This window comes from Sardina pilchardus, chromosome 15, assembly GCF_963854185.1.
Source record: "Sardina pilchardus chromosome 15, fSarPil1.1, whole genome shotgun sequence".
Classification (NCBI taxonomy): domain Eukaryota; kingdom Metazoa; phylum Chordata; class Actinopteri; order Clupeiformes; family Clupeidae; genus Sardina; species Sardina pilchardus.
In genome coordinates, this window is record NC_085008.1 from 33523178 (window position 1) to 33542625 (window position 19448).

A 19448-nucleotide genomic window follows, 5' to 3' on the forward strand; every position below is an offset into this window, starting at 1 on the left:
CCTAAATGTCCATCTTGTCCATCTCTTTCGTTTTCGCTTTGACAATAATAGCCTATTCACGGAAATGCGGTCTTGTAACCGTAATGAATTAATTAATTAATCTAAGGTTGCCTATCAAGTCTTTCAGGTTGAATTGAAGGCTATTTCCTTCTGATAGGCCTATAGGCGATTTTCTAAAACCATTTTCATTAATTTCAACAATGGTTTATTGAAACGTCGTTTGATTCATTTCGCCAGTCATCACCTTCATTTTAATGATTAAATGAGACGGATATGCGGAGCATTTCTCTCTCTCTCCATTGACTAAAACGTTGCTCTGGCATCTCTGCTGGACTGACTGAGTTATAGGCTACGTCGCGTGAGAGAGCTGTGAGGTAGGCTGTAAAACATTCGAAAACTCTGCAACTGCAATCGGATATGCCGAGCGTCATGTTTCTTCTCCGCTTGTCACCAGCGCGGTGTCTTCGGGTTTTTCCGTGTTTTCCGGCATGAGCCGAACCTCCATGTTATTAGGGCGGTCTTATGTTGCCCCCTTGCGGTTGCAGTTTTAATTACAAAGTCCCGAACCTTCGGGATTCCCGATGTGCGGCAAAGAAAGGAGCATTCTCAACCCGTACCATCTGTACCTTGAAGAAGTGTATCCCCCCATTTTCAGGAAAGGCCTCTTCCTCCACAGCTGCAATAGATAACATTGACCATAACCCATCATTGACAACTGTAACTACTGCCTTCCAAGGCACAAGTATCTCTCTTTCAGCATCTAACATCAGAAATCCAAGGTGAAGGAGCCCTGCTAGAACCCTACAGAATGACCTCCAGCAGGCCACTGGTGTGAATGTCTTGGACCACACTGTCAGAAACAGACTTCATGAGGGTGACCTGAGGGCCCGATGGCCTCTAGAGGGACCTGTGCTCACTGCCCATCTCCACATAGAGATGGCTGCGTTGAGATCTCTTGGTACCTTGCTCCAAAACAGTGGGTTGACAGGTGCTCTTGTGGAGGATGTGAAAGCGAACTGCACTAAGAAAAAAAAAAGAAAAAAAAAGATATAGTGTCCGGACAAAATGGACTTTTTCTTAGTGCAGTTCGCTTTCACAGTGTGATTAATTGCAACCAGACCAGAATTTATAAACAAATACACATGTGCTAAGGTCGTTCAACCATTGGCCGGTAAACCAAAGCAAGTGAACTAACGGACCTTCCTGGTGTGAATACGCCCTAAGACATCATCCGCGAATAACGCTAGTTGTTCCTCAAAACATATATTTATCCCTTTAATATCACAATTCTGTCGTATCCATTGACTCAGTGGTTCAAGAAATAATGCAAAAAGCCAGGGTGAGGCTGGACACCCCTGTCTTGTTCCACGTTCCAGGATGAACGCCTTTGAAAGGGCACCATTAACTTTAATCCTGGCAGAAGGTCTATCATATAGAGCTTGGAATGTGCCAATGATCGATTTGTGGAAGCCAAATTATGAAAGTACTTTGTAAAGAAAAAAAGAGTCAAAGGCCTTTTCGCATCTAAACTTACAAACATTGTCTCTCTGTCTTTTTGAGCGATATGGTTAATAAAGTGGAGGGTTCTTCTCAAGTTATCTTGTGTTTGCCTTTGTCTTATAAAACCAGTTTGGTCTGTATGAATTATTTTAGGTAGAATCTTGTCTATTCTATGTGCTAGTATTGATGTAAATTATCTTTCCCTTCTTTAGGGATCAGTGAAATTATAGCTTCTTTCCAGGAGGGTGGAATTTTCTTTTCTTTTAGGATCCAGTTATCTATACTGTTGTTTTCAAAAGCATACCTATATTCCCTGGGTATACTGACATTTCAATACCTACTTTATTCCATCAACCTCCTATGATTACACAAGCATGTTAACTAAATAGTCCTGAATTCTGAAATCTAGACATGTAACTATGAGGATACTGCATATTGTTTGAAGTAGAATAAGCCATGTAGTACAACATAAGATGAGCCCCCAGAAAACAACACTACAGTGTTTAAGACATGGATGATATTACTCCTGTAATGAAACATCTCTGATGTCCCCTTGCCTCCTCCATATAGCTCATAATGATCATTCACAGTCCTGAGACATTAATTTATGGACTACATACATATGACATGACAAGTCATGCCTTATTTTTTAGAACAGGTGTGTGAAATCAATGAAGGGTAATTGCAATACAGTGCAATACATATTGATCATTATGTACATTACGCTACTGGCAGCTTTTTGGAGGTGTTAGGGCATTGCCTTGGGCTAAGCAAGGCATCAGTAAGTAGAGCTGTGACAGCGGTCACACAGTTCCTGTTGCAGCTCACTGACAGGATTACCTTCCCGACTACACCAGACGACATCTCCCAAGTCAGTGGTGGGTTTTATGCCATTACTGCACGACATGGCCCTTCAGGATGACGTCCCACTGCCAGATGATGTGGAGATGTTGGTAGAAGAGGTCATTCCAGCAGCTATAGTGCAAACCTTCCTGATGGCCTGGAAGCATGCCGGGAAATAGTTGCTAACATGTATTGACCCCTGTTTCACATATGTTCCTCATGAGGCATGACATCAAAATACATAGATAGGTCACAAAGCAAAAGCAAGAAGTTAAATTAGTGAAATTCATGTCATGTTTTCACACTAACCACTGCACAACTGTTACACACAACTATACACAATATGCTCACTTATCCAACGAGTATATGCAATAACTTGAAAGTTGCTTTTTAAAGTTCTCCAAGTGAGAGGCTACTCAAGTTGACTCAAGTATGTTGTAGCTACATCATTTAATCATTTAAAATAATTTACCTATGTTCAAAGGTAAAAAAAAAAAGATTAAAAGCCTACCTTCTATAATTTTAGTGGATAATAAGACACCAATAAATCACCATCATTCCACAGACAAACTCCACCAGCAATCTCCGCATGGGTCTTGAACCTGCAACCTCGGCCACGTCAAGCTCATACTCTAATCACTATGCCACTGCACGGTCTTCCTTCAATTAGATAGACTACATAGATAACACAGACCGTTATTATGTGCTCCATCCAAAGACACAACATACAATTACAATGTAACATTTACTTTTCATAACAATTACAGGCTCACATGACATTTACGTTAGCATTCAAAATGTCTATTACCCATAGAGAGTAAAGATAACATAAGGTGTTCGAAAGAAACCACGCTAACACATTAGCATTAGGCTACAGACAAATTCACGAATAACAACAACACAGTTAACTGCGGTCGCAGTTCCTCACCACGCACTGTTGTCGTATAGTAGGCTAACTCCACAACATTTCACTTTCCACTGTACCCCATAATGTTCTCCAGTAATGTTGTGCGCTTATAGCCTCCGGCAATATATCCTACAACAGTAAATGTTAGTGGGATCGTTGGCTACCATGTTGGCTACATGTCCATCTGTCCGCTGCATGTTATGTACCGGAACTCACCACTTGGGCCGACTTACCACAGGTCGAGAGTTGTAGTTGGAACTACACAACTTTACGATGGTGGTCACGAACGTTCGTTGCTTCTATGCTTTTGGGAAACACCCACGTAGCTCAACGATGCATCGTACTATGTAAGTTCCACCAGCATAGTTCAGACTAACGTTTTGGGAAACAGTTGTGTCGTACTTACATAGTTTCAACTATGTTAGTTGCTATGTTAGTTAGCAACTATGCTTTTGGGAAACACACCCCAGACCAGAATAAAGACCATCGTCATTTTTAAATAGATTCAGGGGTTCACAATACATTTACCACCCCACTAATGATAGATATGTCATAACCTTGAATATTGGATCATAATGTCTAAGGTCTAGAGATCATTTTTTTTCTGGGCAGCCGTGGTGTACTGGTTAGCGCATCGGGCTTGTAACCGGAGGGTTGCCGGTTCGATCCCCGACCAGTCCACCACGGCTGAAGTACCCTTGAGTAAGGCCCCTAACCCCTAACCCCTCACTGCTCTGGGTTGTGTGATTCACCTCACTGTGTGTTCACTGTGTGCTGTGTGTTCACTAATTCAGTTAAATTCGGTTAAATGCAGAGAACTGAATTTCCCTCACAGGATCAAAAAAGTGTATATTCTATTCTATTCAATTCTATTCATTCTTATGTCTGGACTTTTTGCAGTATACTGCTTATGTACTTGTTAAAGACTTGATAAGATCACTTTCTAGCTATTTACAAACTTTGATGGTGTGTCTGCCTGGATGATTGTGTGCTAGATAGGTTAAAACTGTATGTCAAGTATATATTTTTCTATATAGTTATATATTTTTCTACAGAGTATTGGCATACAGGATTTCTCTCATATTTTTGATGACGTACATTGTATGTTTGAATATTTATGTATTTACAGTTACAAGACGTTTCAGTGTAAATCCAAACACTATCCTTTCTTTCTTTAACTTTTGTACAAGCTAGTTTTTAGATTTTGTTTCATGAATCCTCTAAGAATGCAATACTATTAACAAATCGACACACTTGTAGAGTACTATCAACTTCAAACTAAAAATCAACCTTACGCCATTTCTCATTTTGGTTTCAGGCGGCCATTGAAAGTTGCTGGGTCGGCTCGATCAGATGCCCCAAGGCGGAGTTTCAGTTAATGATTCAGGAGGCCATCGCCTTGGAGAGTACCGTCTTTATCAGACAAAACCAACTGCTGCATCGATTTATTGGAAACTACTCTCTGCTCGCGCTTCAAGCCAGCTCCTCAGGTAACTACAACCTACCTTACATTGACAGACTTTGAAAGACTACAGTCTCAGACCCTCTCACATCTTAAGACAATTCATCGAGTTTCTAGTCACAGTCTAGTCACAGGCCAGTCTCAGATTAGGATTTAGCAAAGACTGTGGGTCACTATTTACAAGACTGCTACTAGATTCCTTCAAAGTATTTCCATCATGCACGTATATCAGGAACTCATATACGATAGCGAACTCCTATCAAAGTCACGTATATCAGGAACTCATATACGATAGCGAACTCCTATCAAAGTAATTTTTTCGCTTTTCCTCAGCATTGTTTCCTGTGTGACATCCCTAACAGATGTAGAGCTGTTCTGTCACGTAGAATAATTACAGTGCATGCAAATGCACTGTACTGTTCTTCCTATACTTCTTATTAGAGTGCATGAAAATGCACTCTACTGTTATCCGACATCTTATTACAGTGCATGAAAATGCACTTTACTGTTCTTCCTAGGCTTCTTATTATTATTCCGCTGATCACTTTTTCCGTACGCAATTTCTCTTCAACCGTTTTACTTAGAAACTTCATTCAAACTTTGTAACGTAGGTCTTCTAATGGACCAGGTTGCTATGACTTTTCAATTTTGTAACTTTTATACTTTTTAAACTATAAATTAAAAACTATTACAAATTTCCCAATAGACTTAAAGGAATACGCCACCCAAAAATGAAATTAAGCTAGTCTCGGTCACCCCCAGAGTTAGAACAGTGAAAAAAACCCGGTTAAAATCCGTCCGGGCATTCTCCTGCTTTGGGAGCAGCGATGTTAGCTTTAGCTTAGAACAGTTGCTGTAGATGAAGGGTGTCAGTGAGCACGTCCTCCAAAAAAGTGACTGAGACGTCTACATTTTTTTCTAAATATATTTTGGGAGCCGTGTGTTCAAAACGAGTACAAATCATAATGCAAAATCGAAGGAGACTATTACCTGGGCAGATCTTTACTTGGAACTATTTTCAGCCTCATCGCCGACGAAGCACCGCTAGCTAGGCGCAAAGTTCTCACGTAGCAGTCTTGTAAACTCCCAACTAGATTCGACTGGAACTTCACAAGTGGTGCTACGTGAGAACTTTGCGCCTAGCTAGCGGTGCTTCGTCGGCGATGAGGCTGAAAATAGTTCCAAGTAAAGATCTGCCCAGGTAATAGTCTCGTTCGATTTTGCATTATGATTTGTACTCGTTTTGAACACACGGCTCCCAAGATATATTTAGAAAAAAATGTAGACGTCTCGGTCACTTTTTGGAGGACGTGCTCACTGACACCCTTCAACTACAGCAACTGTTCTAAGCTAAAGCTAACATCGCTGCTCCCAAAGCAGGAGAATGCCCGGACGGATTTTAACCGGGTTTTTTTCACTGTTCTAACTCTGGGGGTGACCGAGACTAGCTTAATTTCATTTTTGGGTGGCGTATTCCTTTAACATTGGCCTCTATGACATCACAATCGGGTCGTTAAGCAATTAGAATCTTATGGCAGCTGGCCAGGCCTCCTGCAGCAGCTCTCTCTCTCTCTCTCTCTCTCTCAGGCTTTAAGCATCCAATCTCTCTGTGAAGACTACATATCCTGTTAAACTGTTTCCTCTGTCCACAACTGTTTCAAAATAAAAGTCCTCACTGCAATAATACACTATTAAATCATTATAGTGCATGAAAATGCACTATACTGTTCTTCCTAGGCTTCTTATTACAGTGCATGAAAATGCACTGTATTGTTCTTCCTAGACTTCTTATTACAGTGCATGCAAATGCACTGTACTGTTCTTCCTAGGCTTCTTATAGTTATTATTCCGCGGATCACTTTTTCCGTACGCAATTTCTCTTCAACCGTTTAACTTAGAAACTTCATTCAAATTTTGTAATGTAGGTCTTCTAATGGACCAGGTTGGTACGACTTTTCAACTTTGTAACTTTTATACTTTTTAAACTAATCGGGTCGTTAAGCAATTAGAATCTTATGCCAGGTGGCCAGCCCCACCTGCAGCAGCTCTCTCTCTCTCAGGCTTTAAGCATACAATCTCTCTGTGAAGACTACATATCCTGTTAAACTGTTTCCTCTGTCCACAACTGTTTCAAAATAAAAGTCCTCAATTCAATTCAATTTAATGTCGCTTATAGAGCGCCAATACATTACACATGTCTCATGGCGCTTTACAGAGTGTTAGACATTCAAAGAGAGCCCATGAGTAACAGGGGCAAGGAAAAACTCCCTAGAATTGGAGATACATATAGGAAGAAACCTCAGACAGATCCACGACTCAAGGGCCCAACCCATCTGCCTTGGGTCAGTTACAGTACAGTCATTTGTAGTTTGAAAGTTACAATGAAAATGAAAGTTCAAATAGTCCAGTGTAGGGAATAAATTGTCCATTAGTAATCCATTAGTTATTTCGGAAAGTGATGGGTCGCTGGGATGCGTGGGCCAAAGATTCGGGCAGGGAACCACAGCAGGCGATGGTAGGGCAGTCATAGGGATGGCGAAGGCAATGGCGATGGTAGGGCTGTCAGAGGGATGTGACTCCAGGTGTGATGAGGGACAGGCACAGAGATGGTTGATGGCTGGTAATGGTTTACCTCACAGGTGAGGTATAGGGGAAAGGGAAGAGAAATAGAGTGTGTTAGTATTACTGTAAGTCATGATGGTTGGTATTAATAAGTATATCAATGGTGATATAAATGATTATACTATAGAGGGTTTACAAAACGCTTTTACACACCTCTTTTGTGGGGACAGGTGCGTAGGAATAGGTTACCCAGTTAAACCCGAAGAGAGAATCCCGCACATCGTCCACCACGCATGCAAACATCCACCCACCCACCACGCACGCAACATCCACCCACCCACAATGCCCACCCCCACAGGCGAACCCACACACCACCTCTGAACCGCGCGTCGAAGCAGCATGGCCGAGCATGGCCGAGCATGGCCGAGCATGGCCAGCCAGAGTCCGTCCACAGATAACCCCCCACCACCATCCGCGAGCAGAGAGAACGGGGCCCGCGCCAGCCCCACCCCAACCACAACACCGCACGAACACACACCAACGGCCCGACCAGAACACACAATCTGATCCGCCCCGCCGCCCAGGCCCCCCGGAAGCAGCGCCCCCAGAGCAAAAGTCCAGAATGCTTCATGTCTTTGGACGTGTCATCCTGTCATCCTGTTGACAGGGTCGGGAGGCGTAGGGAGGCGATGTAGTGTAATTAAAATTGTTAAAATCATTGGACATTGGTGTAATGTAATTAAAATCGTTAAAACCATTGGACTTCCACTCTAGAAACACCACCCCAAGAAGGCCCGGACCGCGAGCCCAATCCAAATACAATGCCGCAACATAGCCCTCCCCTCCGCCATCCACTCCCAGCATTCCCACCTCCCCCGTCCCCCCCATCCCACAAAATGCACAGCCGTGCACATCTGATCAGACCGCATGCCTCAGCCAGACCGCCAATATACGCCCACGCAGAGCCACTGCCGAATGGAGCCGACACGAACCCCACCCCCCCCCCCCATCTACAGACGGCGACGGGAAGCCCCCCGCGGACGAGCAACGCCACCCGCGAACGGACCCCGACCGGCCCAGAGCACCCAGCCACACCACCCGGGCGCGCAGCCCAGACATGATGCGCAAGCCCACCCGGGGAAGGCCCATGACCGAAACGGCGCAAATGGACAAAAGCCCGCATGCGCAGTGAATGAACAAATGCCCGCACGCGCAACAGACAGCATGCGGGACCCTCCCCCCCAAGCTACACTATAGAGGACAGGACAGGGAGAGAAGGAAAGAGGGAGAGTTGAGAGAGACAGAGGGAGAGGGGAGAAGAGGAGTTGTACGGCATGCCACATAAGAAGTCCATGACAGCGCAATGCTAAAGCAGCATAACTAAGGCATGGTGGAGGGTGGTCAGCACCAGCTCAGGTGTGGTCAGTAGCCACCATGGGATGCATGACTGGGGCACCAGTCACACAAGCCCACAGCAGAGGTGGTCCGTTCCAGTAAGACCCTGAGTTGGTTGAAGTTCCACACTGCACCATACCTAACTATAGGAAGCACTAAAGAGATATGTTTTAAGTCTAGACTTAAAAATAGGGAGGGTGTCTGCTAATCGAATTGAGGGAGGAAGATTATTCCAGAGGAGGGGTGCGCGGTAACAAAAGGCTCTGCCTCCTACTGTAGTTTTTGAAATTCTTGGAATTACAAGAAGTCCAGTATTTTGTGATTGTAAGGGTCTAGGTGGATTATATGGGATTAGAAGATCTTTAATATATTCGGGTGCTCTGCCATTTATGGCTTTGTATGTGAGAAGTAGAATTTTGAAGTCAATGCGACTTTTAACAGGTAACCAATGTAGAGATGCTAGGATGGGGGAAATATGTTCATATTTTTTGGTCCTAGTGAGTGTGCGAGCAGCTGCGTTTTGTATAAGCTGTAGGCTTTTTAGACAGGTATTATTGTAGCCGGCGTATAGCGCATTACAATAGTCTAGCCTGGAAGTGACAAAAGCGTGGATTAATTTTTCAGCGTCTGGTAAGGATAAGGACTTCCTTATCTTTGAAATGTTCCTTAAATGAAATGAATCACCCTCACTGCCCCATCGCATATCTGACCATCCATTGTTACAATGTTACAAAATGCGCGATCTTCTCCATGCATGTAGCCTACGGTTATAAGTAAAGTGACATTGTAGGCATGTAGGCCTATTAAAGATATTTCTGTTAAATACATTTTATTTTCAGTTGTCAAAAGTGGTGGGGACAAAATCTGTGATAACAAGTGCTGGGTAAGCTACCCAGCGTCGCCGGTTAAAATGAACATGCCTCCGTTTTAAAATAGCCTATAGGCCTACACATTTCTAAGTATTCCTAGCATAAATGTAGCCTAAATGTCCATCTTGTCCATCTCTTTCGTCTTCGCCTTGACAATAATAGCCTATTCACGGAAATGCGGTCTTGTAGCCTAACTGTAATGAATTAATGAATTAATCTAAGGTTGCCTATCGAGTCTTTCAGGTTGAATTGAAGGCTTCTAAAACCATTTTCATTAATTTCAACAATGGTTTATTGAAACGTTGTTTGATTATAATTTCGCCAGTCATCACCTTCATTTTAATGATTAAATGAGACGGATTAAATGAGACGGATATGCGGAGCATTTCTCTCCCTCTCCATTGACCAAAACGTTGCTCTGGCATCTCTGCTGGACTGACTGAGTTATAGGCTACGTCGAGTGAGAGAGCCAGCTGTGAGGTAGGCTGTAAAACATTCGAAAACTCTGAAACTGCGATCTGACATGCCGAGCGTGATGTCTCTTTTCTCCGCTTGTCACCAGCGCGGTGTCTTCGGGTTTTTCCATGTTTTCCGGTATGAGCCGAACCTTCATTTTATTAGGGCGGTCTTATGTTGCCCCCTTGCGGTTGCAAAGTCCCGATGCTTCGGGATTCCCGATGTGCGGGAAAGAAAGGAGCATTCTCAACCCGTACCATCTGTATATAGACATTCCTGCGTGCTGCATTACCGTGACCCTTAGCCTACCTTGTGGATGATTTTTTCTTATTGGAATACAGCAGGACAGAATGCCTTTTATCTAACAAACGCAAAAGCTGAGATTGTTGGAAGGACTAGGCTATACTCAACAAACTTGTTTTTCGTTTCTGGGAGACCTTGTTATCGTTTTGGATTGTCGGATTTTTATACTTATTGTTTGGACTTATGGACAATGAACTTTGAGGGGTGGTTGTTAGTGCTTTACAAAGCTTTGTGTTAATAAATGTCGGTCCTCCTTCAGCTCACTGCGCGATGCAGTTGCGCACTAGTGGCCACGAACTCATTAACTGTTTACGACACAATACAGTGTGATATTTGTGTTTTTCGTTTCTTAGATTTAATGCATGTTTGACATGTAAACAGGCCTTCTGTCCGTTAACTTAAGGCCCTCTTTTGCATGGGGTTGCTCGCATCCGCCCGTAACCTTATAGGCTATTATGTGCGTAGTGGCAGTATACTCTTGATTATAATAAGAGGCAAATTGTTACAGGACAACCTACACTGACTTCCCCAATGCTTCCCCGCAGCACATTTCATTTTAAAAGCATATAATATAGGATGATCAAAGTCTATGGACTTGCTATTCGGTTGTTAAGTGATGATGTAATAATGGGATAATAAGTAGTTTTCCGGGTCCAACGGATTTCAAACTCACATGTTATTCTCCATAGACAGTAAAATAAACTATTATTTTCTGCTATTCTGACTAGCCTTTAAGAAAATTGTCATCTTATACGGACTTGTTGCCTCAACCTAATCAAATCTATATTTTTCGCGGAAGCCTGGACGTTACCCATTCATCATCTGGCTCTTCATATAGCTACAGAGATTACTTTGTTAAAGTTTAGCGATTTTGTTTTAAAACCGCTAAAACGAAGGTGGTGATGACAAAGTTTACAAGTAGCAAAACCCGTCTGGCTGCGCTAATAAAAGTCTTTTCACAAAATAGCTGCTGGGTCTGTGACGTCGGACTTAACAACCAAATATATTAAATCCAGTAGCCTAATAATTAGGCTATGTGCCACGTCCGATTTCGCAAGTGATGTAGTAGGCTACATTTAAAAATCGACAGCCGTCTGTGAGACTATCCATTTCATGAAGAGCAATTGTCTTGTGCGATCATTCCCCCTCCCCCACACTCGTCTAACCAGTTCACTAGACATTAGCCCCTTTCACATTCAGAAACGATACATTAGCGTTTAAGAAATAGCGGGTTCAGGGGATTTCGCAATGTGAAAGGTAGACGTGTTTTGGTCCCGGGGTTAATAATAGCCTACCTATATGCAGCATTGAGGACGACTGGCTCCCTCCCCCCTCTCTCTCGTCTTGACAGACATTTGAGCCTTATGTAAATGTAAAAATGTTTGTGTGTGTGTGTGCGCTGAACCACAAATTCATATATTAACTTTTCCTTTCAGCAGACATCACAAACATAAAAAAAATCGCAAAACTGAGAAAATCTTTCATTTTTTCCATAAAAAAACGCCTTTTGTCTTTATGGGTTCCGGAGAGGTTCGTGGAGTGGGTTTCGAACCCCGGTCACCAGCGTGCGGTATAGATGCCTTAACCAGTTGTGCCAAAGCTGGAGTCCTGATCAGTTGTCGCTTAGCCTACTCAGTCAGTCGAGTTTATTTATTCGCGGCATGCACTTTAAACGCAGATCAAAAGTTCTGACATGTTAAACTGACGTTAGTCATTAATTCACCACATGATAAAATGCTGTCATATAGCTTGACGCACAGTAGCCTACGGTAGTCTATGCCTATCTCTGAATTAACATGAACATGCATACCGAGATCTATATAAGTTGCTAGAAACTTATTTTGCGGAGCTAGGCTTACTAGTCGATGGTTACAATGAATCACCCTCACTGCCCTATCGCATATCTGACCATCCATTGTTACAATGTTACAAAATGCGCGATCTTCCTCATGCATGTAGCCTACGGTTATAAGTAAAGTGACAAGCATAGGCATGTATTAAAGAGATTTCTGTTAAATTTATTTTCAGTTGTCAAATGTGGTGGGGACAAAATCTGTGATAACCAGTGCTGGGTAGCCTACATGTACCCAGCGTCGCCGGTTAAAATGAACATGCCTCCGTTGTAAAATAGCCTGCCCTGTACACATTTCTAAGTATTCCTAGGATATAACTGTAGCCTAAATGTCCATCTTGTCCATCTCTTTCGTCTTCGCCTTGACAATAATAGCCTATTCCCGGAAACGCGGTCTTGTAACCGTAATGAATTAATGAATTAGTAATCTAAGGTTGCCTATCGAGTCTTTCAGGTTGAATTGAAGGCTATTTCCTTCTGATAGGCCTATAGGCGATTTTCTAAAACCATTTTCATTAATTTCAACAATGGTTTATTGAAACGTCGTTTGATTAATTTCGCCAGTCATCACCTTCATTTTAATGAGACGGATTTTTCCGTGTTTCCGGCATGAGCCGAACCTTCATGTTATTAGGGCGGTCTTATGTTGCCCCCTTGCGGTTGCAGTTTTAACTAGAAATGCAATTCCAAGGAATTACCAGTGCATGAAAAATGCAAAAATGTATAGATAAAGAATGTAGATATGGCTACTAATGAGTAGCTAGGGTAAACATGGTGATTGCATAGTTTAAAGAAAGTTGATAGTGTGAAGGTAGACAGTTTAAAGCTTAAACATTTCAGTTCTAACTTAACTAATGATTCCTATTCATGTTAAAATGTTAACTATGGTAACAATGATAACCATTAGCTACTGATTTCTTGCAGTTATGGTAAAAATGTTAACTATGCTAACTATGCTAACAGTGCTAACCAGGTTGATTAGCTAACTTAGCTGATGATTTCTAGCAGTTATGCTAAAAATGCTAACTATGCTAGTAATGCTAACCAAGGTAACAATGCTAACTTTACTAACAATGCTAACCAGGTTGATTAGCTAACTTAGCTTATGATTTCTAGAAGTAATGTTAAAAATGTTAACTATGCTAACAATGCTAACTATGCTAACAATGCTAACCAGGTTGATTAGCTAACTTAGTTGATGATTTCTAGCAGTTATGTTAAAAATGTTAACTATGCTAACAATGTTAACTATGCTAACCATACTATAACTAGCTAACTTGCTAGTGAGGACTTTTATTTTGAAACATTTGTTGCTAGGGTATCCATGGTGGCCACTATCAGGAAACAAGAAGTTACTGCCGTATAATCATGTTGGTTGCTATGGAAACGGTCATAAACCCTTAATTTTAATGGTTGCTATGTTGGTTGCTAGGTACATGGAGGTTTCATGTAGTTGACTGGAGGCATAGTTGATGATAACTGACAGTTGGAATGGTTGAACAGTTAAATAGTTGAGTAGTTTCAATGGTTAAATGGTTTAATAGTGTATCATTGCAGTGAGGACTTTTATTTTGAAACAGTTGTGGACAGAGGAACCAGTTTAACAGGATGTAGTCTTCAAAGAGATTGTATGCTTAAAGCCTGAGAAAATGACAGTTGGTTGCAGGTGGCTGGCCAGCTGGCGTAAGACTAATTACTGCCGTGATGTCATAATGGGGCAATGTTAAGTCTATGGGGGAAAAGCTCAATGTTAAGTCTATGGGGGAATCGTTTTTTAATTAATAGTTTAAAAAGTATAAACGTTACAAAGTTGAAAAGTCTTACCACACATGTCCTAAGTAAGACCTACGTAACACAGTTTGAATGTAGTTTCTACGTTAAACGGTTCAAGCTGCATTAAATGCGTTAGAAGAAGTAGAAGAATAAGAAGCCTAGGAAGAACAGTACAGTGCATTTTCATGCACTGTAATTACAAAGTCCCGAACCTTCGGGATTCCCGATGTGTGGCAAAGAAAGGAGCATTCTCAACCCGTACCATCTGTATGGTGGAACAACCAGTGGTACCATTTCATTGCTCGGTGTTGATAACTGTAGTAGGAGCAGAGCTGGTCTCCGAGATCTACCCTTCCCATGAAGCGGTTGTAGTCATCAACACTCTTTGGCTTGCGCAAAGTTCTGTATCCATCAGGGCCTTTGCTCCGCACTCGTTTTGTGATGACAAGGGTGTCGTGCACGGTGGAGAGGACAGTGACAGTGGCAGCATCTCGAAAAGACGCAGCCAAAAGAGGACGTCTCTAAAAAAACACAGGGGGGTCTGAAGGCCGCAGTTTCAGACCATGGAGTTGAGGGGGCATACCTTTCCTATTCACTCGAACAGTTCCACACGCACCCGTGTTTTGTCGATGGAGCTCTTGGAAAAGAGCGGGTGAGCTCTTCCCCATAAGCTGGGCTTCTCTCAGCAAGCTAACAACTGAACTATGGCCAATGCCTAGACCGCAGTCGTAGTTGAAAGCCCCTCCAGTATACACATGCCACAAGTAGGTGTAGTTGCTGACCGCATCTGACAGGACAAAATTCTTCAGGCCAAACCGGTGTTTTTTATTTCAATTCAATTCAATTCAATTCAATTTTATTTATAGAGCGCCAAAACATTACACATGTCTCAAGGCGCTTCACAGAGCGTCAAACCTTCAAAGAGAGCCCATGAGCAACAGGGGCAAGGAAAAACTCCCTAGAATTGGAGATATATATAGGAAGAAACCTCAGACAGATCCATGACTCAAGGGCCCAACCCATCTGCCTAGGGTCAGTTAAGTAGAATAAAGTCATTTGTAGTATCAGAAGGTTCAAGCAGTCCAGTATAGGGAATAAATAGTCCATCAGTAATCCATTAGTAATTTTGGAGGGTAATGGGTCACTAGGATGTGTGGCCCAGGGATCCTGGCAGGGAACCACAGCAGGCGATGGTAGGGCAATCATAGGGATGATGATGGCAATGGCACTCAGGGGGATGGGACTTCAGGTGTGATGAGGGCCAGGCACAAAGATGGCTGATGACTGGTAATGGTTCACCTCATAAGTGAGGTATAGGGGAAAGGGAAGAGAAATAAAGTGTGTTAGTATTACTATAAGTCATAATGGTTGGTATTAATAAGTATATAAATGGGAATATAAATTATTATACTATAGAGGGAAAAGGCAGAGGGGAGAGGGAGTTGAATGACAGGACAGAGAGAGAGGGAGGAGGGAGAGTTGAGAGAGACAGAGGGAGAGGGGAGAGAGAGTTGTACGGCATGACACATGAGAAGTCCATGACAGTGCTATGCTATAGCAGCATAACTAAGGCATGGTGGAGGGTAGTCAGCACCAGCACAGGTGTGGTCGGTAGCCACCATGGCAGGCATGACTGGAGCACCAGTCACACAAGTCCACAGCAGAGGTGGTCCGTTCCAATGAAACCCTGAAGTGGTTGCAGTTCCACACTGCACCATACCTAACTATAGGAAGCACTAAAGATATATGTTTTAAGTCTAGACTTGAAAATAGGGAGGGTGTCTGCTAAACGGATTGAGGGAGGAAGATTATTCCAGAGGAGAGGTGCGCAGTAACAAAAAGCTCTGCCTCCTACTGTAGTTTTTGAAATCCTTGGAGTTACAAGAAGTCCAGTATTTTGTGATCGTAAGGGTCTAGGTGGATTATATGGGACTAGAAGATCTTTAATATATTCAGGTGCCCTGCCATTTATGGCTTTGTATGTTAGAAGTAGAATTTTGAAGTCAAGCGACTTTTAACAGGTAGCCAATGTAGAGATGCTAGGATGGGGGAAATACTGTATGTTCATATTTTTTGGTCCTAGTGAGTGTGCGAGCAGCTGCGTTTTGTATAAGCTGTAAGCTTTTTACACAGGTATTATTGCAGCCGGCGTATAGTGCATTACAATAGTCTAGCCTAGAAGTGACAAAAGCGTGAATTAATTTTTCAGCGTCTGGTAAGGATAGGGACTTCCTTATCTTTGAGATGTTCCTTAAATGGAAAAATCTGATCTGTTTTATGTGACTACTGAGTAGAAGTTCTTGGTCAATTATAACTCCTAGACTTTTAACACTTGTGGATGAGGTCAGTGAGAGATCACTATATGTAACTTGTGATGTAGATAGGATGTCCCTAATCTTTTTTGGACCTAAAACCATAACTTCTGTTTTATCTGAGTTCAATAGCAGGAAGTTATTAGTCATCCAAATTTTTATGTCTCTCAGACATGTGTTGAGTTTGGGGTTGGGTCATCGGGCTTTATGGAAATATATAATTGTGTATCATCTGCATAAGAATGGAAATTAATGCCATGTTTTCTAATTACAGAACCTAGGGGAAGCATATAAAGAGAAAATAATAGGGGCCCTAGTACTGAGCCTTGAGGCACTCCATATTTTACCATAGTCTGGGTGGATGGTTCATTATGGACCTGTACAAATTGTTGGCGGTTAGTAAGGTAAGATCTAAACCAAGCAAGTGCAGAGTCTTTGATACCTATGGAATGTTCAAGCCTGTGAAGTAGTATGTCATGATCTATGGCAGCCATCACCAAATGGCGGACCGCGGTCCGGGTCCGGACCCAGTGACGGTGCTGTCCGGACCCGTTGAAATTGTCGGCCTAATATTATCAAAGAGCATCGTCCGTAGCCAAGCCAATCAACCCGATTGTTTACCTTTCAGTAACAGAGAATAGGCCTAGCGGGAGAGAGAGGAGATGAGAGAAAATGGCTTGCTCAAAAATGATGGTGAAAACCGAACTTTTAAAGATGAATGGACGGACGGACCAATACGTTCGTGCTGCTGTGAATATGCGCTGTGAAACTGTGGCGACGTTAGCGTGCGTCACTGAGATCAAACACGGGTCGTCCCACGCAGAAGTCCGCAGTGAGGGCAAGTAAAACTTGAAAAGCACTCCGAGAGCTAACAAACAGACAAACAAACGCAAACCCCGATGAAAACATTACTTTCCTCGGCGGAGGTAGGATAATAATTATCGAATTGAAAACACACTATGACAGGTCTACTCGTGTGATCACGCATGCATGTACAGGCAAATTAGTGTTCGTTAAAGATTGCGTGGATTTTGATGCAGCACAACACAAGAGAGCATTTAGCGATGGGACAGCAGCTGTGAATGAGTGCTTAATGCGGCTGCAGAAACTTTACAGATCCCATAGTCAGCTTCAACAACAAGATTCAAGAACATCTGAATATTAGCAGAGGATACTAGAACGCAGTATGCAAAGGTCTTTTTTTCTTTTCTTAAAGATCCACTTTTATTTTATTCAAAAGATTCGGAATGTTTTACATTAGGCCTAGGCTGCTTGAAATAGGCCCTAAGTTCAGGCTGCTCAAAGTTATTTTGCACTTTATATTTATTCTATTCAGAATAAATTCAGTGTCTGTTGTCTGTCTTTCTTGAAATGTAGGCCTAGTAAAGACAACTACATTGTTTTGCATTCAAGTACCATTCAAGTTAAGACTTTTTGGTATGTTACAAGCATATTACTTTGAAAACACTTGAAATGTAACAATAAATTAAATAGGCCTAGAAATGTACATGCGTTATTGATTTTATTAACTTCAGGGTCGCCTACACTATTTTCAGTGACAATTTAAGATTCGGACCTTTGCCGGGAGGACATTTTAGTAACTGGACCTCTTTGAATTTTAATTGAATACCCCTGATCTATGGTGTCAAAAGCAGCACTGAGGTCAAGGAGGACTAGGATTGATGCATATCCGTTATCAGCAGCAATGAGGAGGTCATTAAACACTTTAACTAAGGCTGATTCGGTACTGTGGTGGGCTCTAAAGCCAGATTGGTACAGTTCTTGAATGTTGTTCATTTGTAAGTAGGCGCCAATTTGTTTGGAAACTATTTTTTCAAGTATTTTTGACATAAAAGGGAGATTAGAAATAGGCCTATAGTTAGCTAGGATGTTAGGATCGAGGCTAGGCTTTTTGAGTGATGGCTTGATAACAGACATCTTAAACTGCTGTGGAACATGTCCTAATAGCATTGAATTATTTAAAATCTGAAGCAAGGCGTTATCAAGGAGGGGGAGAGCAGTCTTAAGAAGGTGAGTGGGAATAGGGTCTAGCAGACTAGTTGCAGATTTTGATGAGGAAATTGTGGAAGTGAGCTCTAATGTGTCGATAGGTGTAAATGAATTAAATGTTGTTCTAGGTTGTAGCTGTGATTCTGTTCTGTTTTCTGTTTTCACTATCATATAGCAGTGGAGTATGTGTATTTGGAGAAACTGACTGGTTGTCGATCTTAACTCTAATTGTTTCAATTTTGTCATTAAAAAAGTCCATGAAATCATTACTATTTAAGCTCAAAGGAATAGATTGGCTTACTTCATTATGGCTCTTTGTTAAGCGGGAGATTGTGCTAAAAAGAAATTTTGTATTATTTCTATTTTCTTCAATCAGTGAGGAATAGTATGCTGACTTGGCCTTGTTAAGTGCTTGTCTGTATGTGATGAGGCTATCTCTCCATGCTTGGCGAAAGACTTCCATTTTCGTGGTGTGCCACTTTTGCTCTAGTTTGCGTGTTTTTTGCTTAAGGCTTTTAGTCTCTGTGGTATACCATGGAGCGCGTCTTGTTTGTTTTCTTATTTTCTTTTTGAGTGGTGCTACAGAGTCTAGTGTTGAGTGTAGTGCGTTCATTACATTATCAGTTAGTAAATCAACCTCTGTTGGGTTAAGGGAAGGACCTTCTATTTTAAGAGAAGGGCCCTCTAATATTTCCTGAGTCAGAAATGTGGAAAGGGTAAGTGGAATTTGTTCTAGAACAGGGGTCTCAAACTCGCGGCCCGCGGGCCAATTGCGGCCCGCGATATGATATTTTGCGGCCCCCGGCCTGAAGTCGAAGCTTAATGTTAGTGCGGCCCGCGCATGCATCTGGGCATTTTATATTTTGTAACAATCGTGGGCTGGCCTCTATGGCTGCGCTACCATAGCTCAGGCTCGTGACAACGACACGAATTAGCAATTGTTTACTTGCAACATGTTCCAGCCCGCAACTTTCTGTCAAAATAATAATGCCTAAGTCGCCCCTTGATATTTTTTATGCGATAAACGACACGGGTTAAAACAGACGGGAGGTACGGTGACAAGTCTCATTTGTAGCCTAGACTCCACCTGCTAGATATCAAGTGTTTCGATTCAAGTACGTTTTCACGAACTAGCCCCCTCATTAAACTACACGCAGGAGTCGTGCGGTTTGTAATGACGCGAAAGCGATGCATGAAGGACATA

The 19448-nt window shown here is 42.3% G+C and overlaps 1 protein-coding gene across 1 annotated transcript in view; it reads left to right on the forward strand.

The window, feature by feature from the left end:
* Window positions 1–19448, forward strand: part of LOC134102296 (cation channel sperm-associated auxiliary subunit gamma-like) — a 445552-nt gene that overhangs the window by 59465 nt on the left and 366639 nt on the right. The window contains exon 4 of the mRNA XM_062556364.1: window positions 4569–4740. Coding sequence (XP_062412348.1) covers window positions 4569–4740 — 172 coding nt within the window. The remainder of the gene's footprint in view (window positions 1–4568; window positions 4741–19448) is intronic.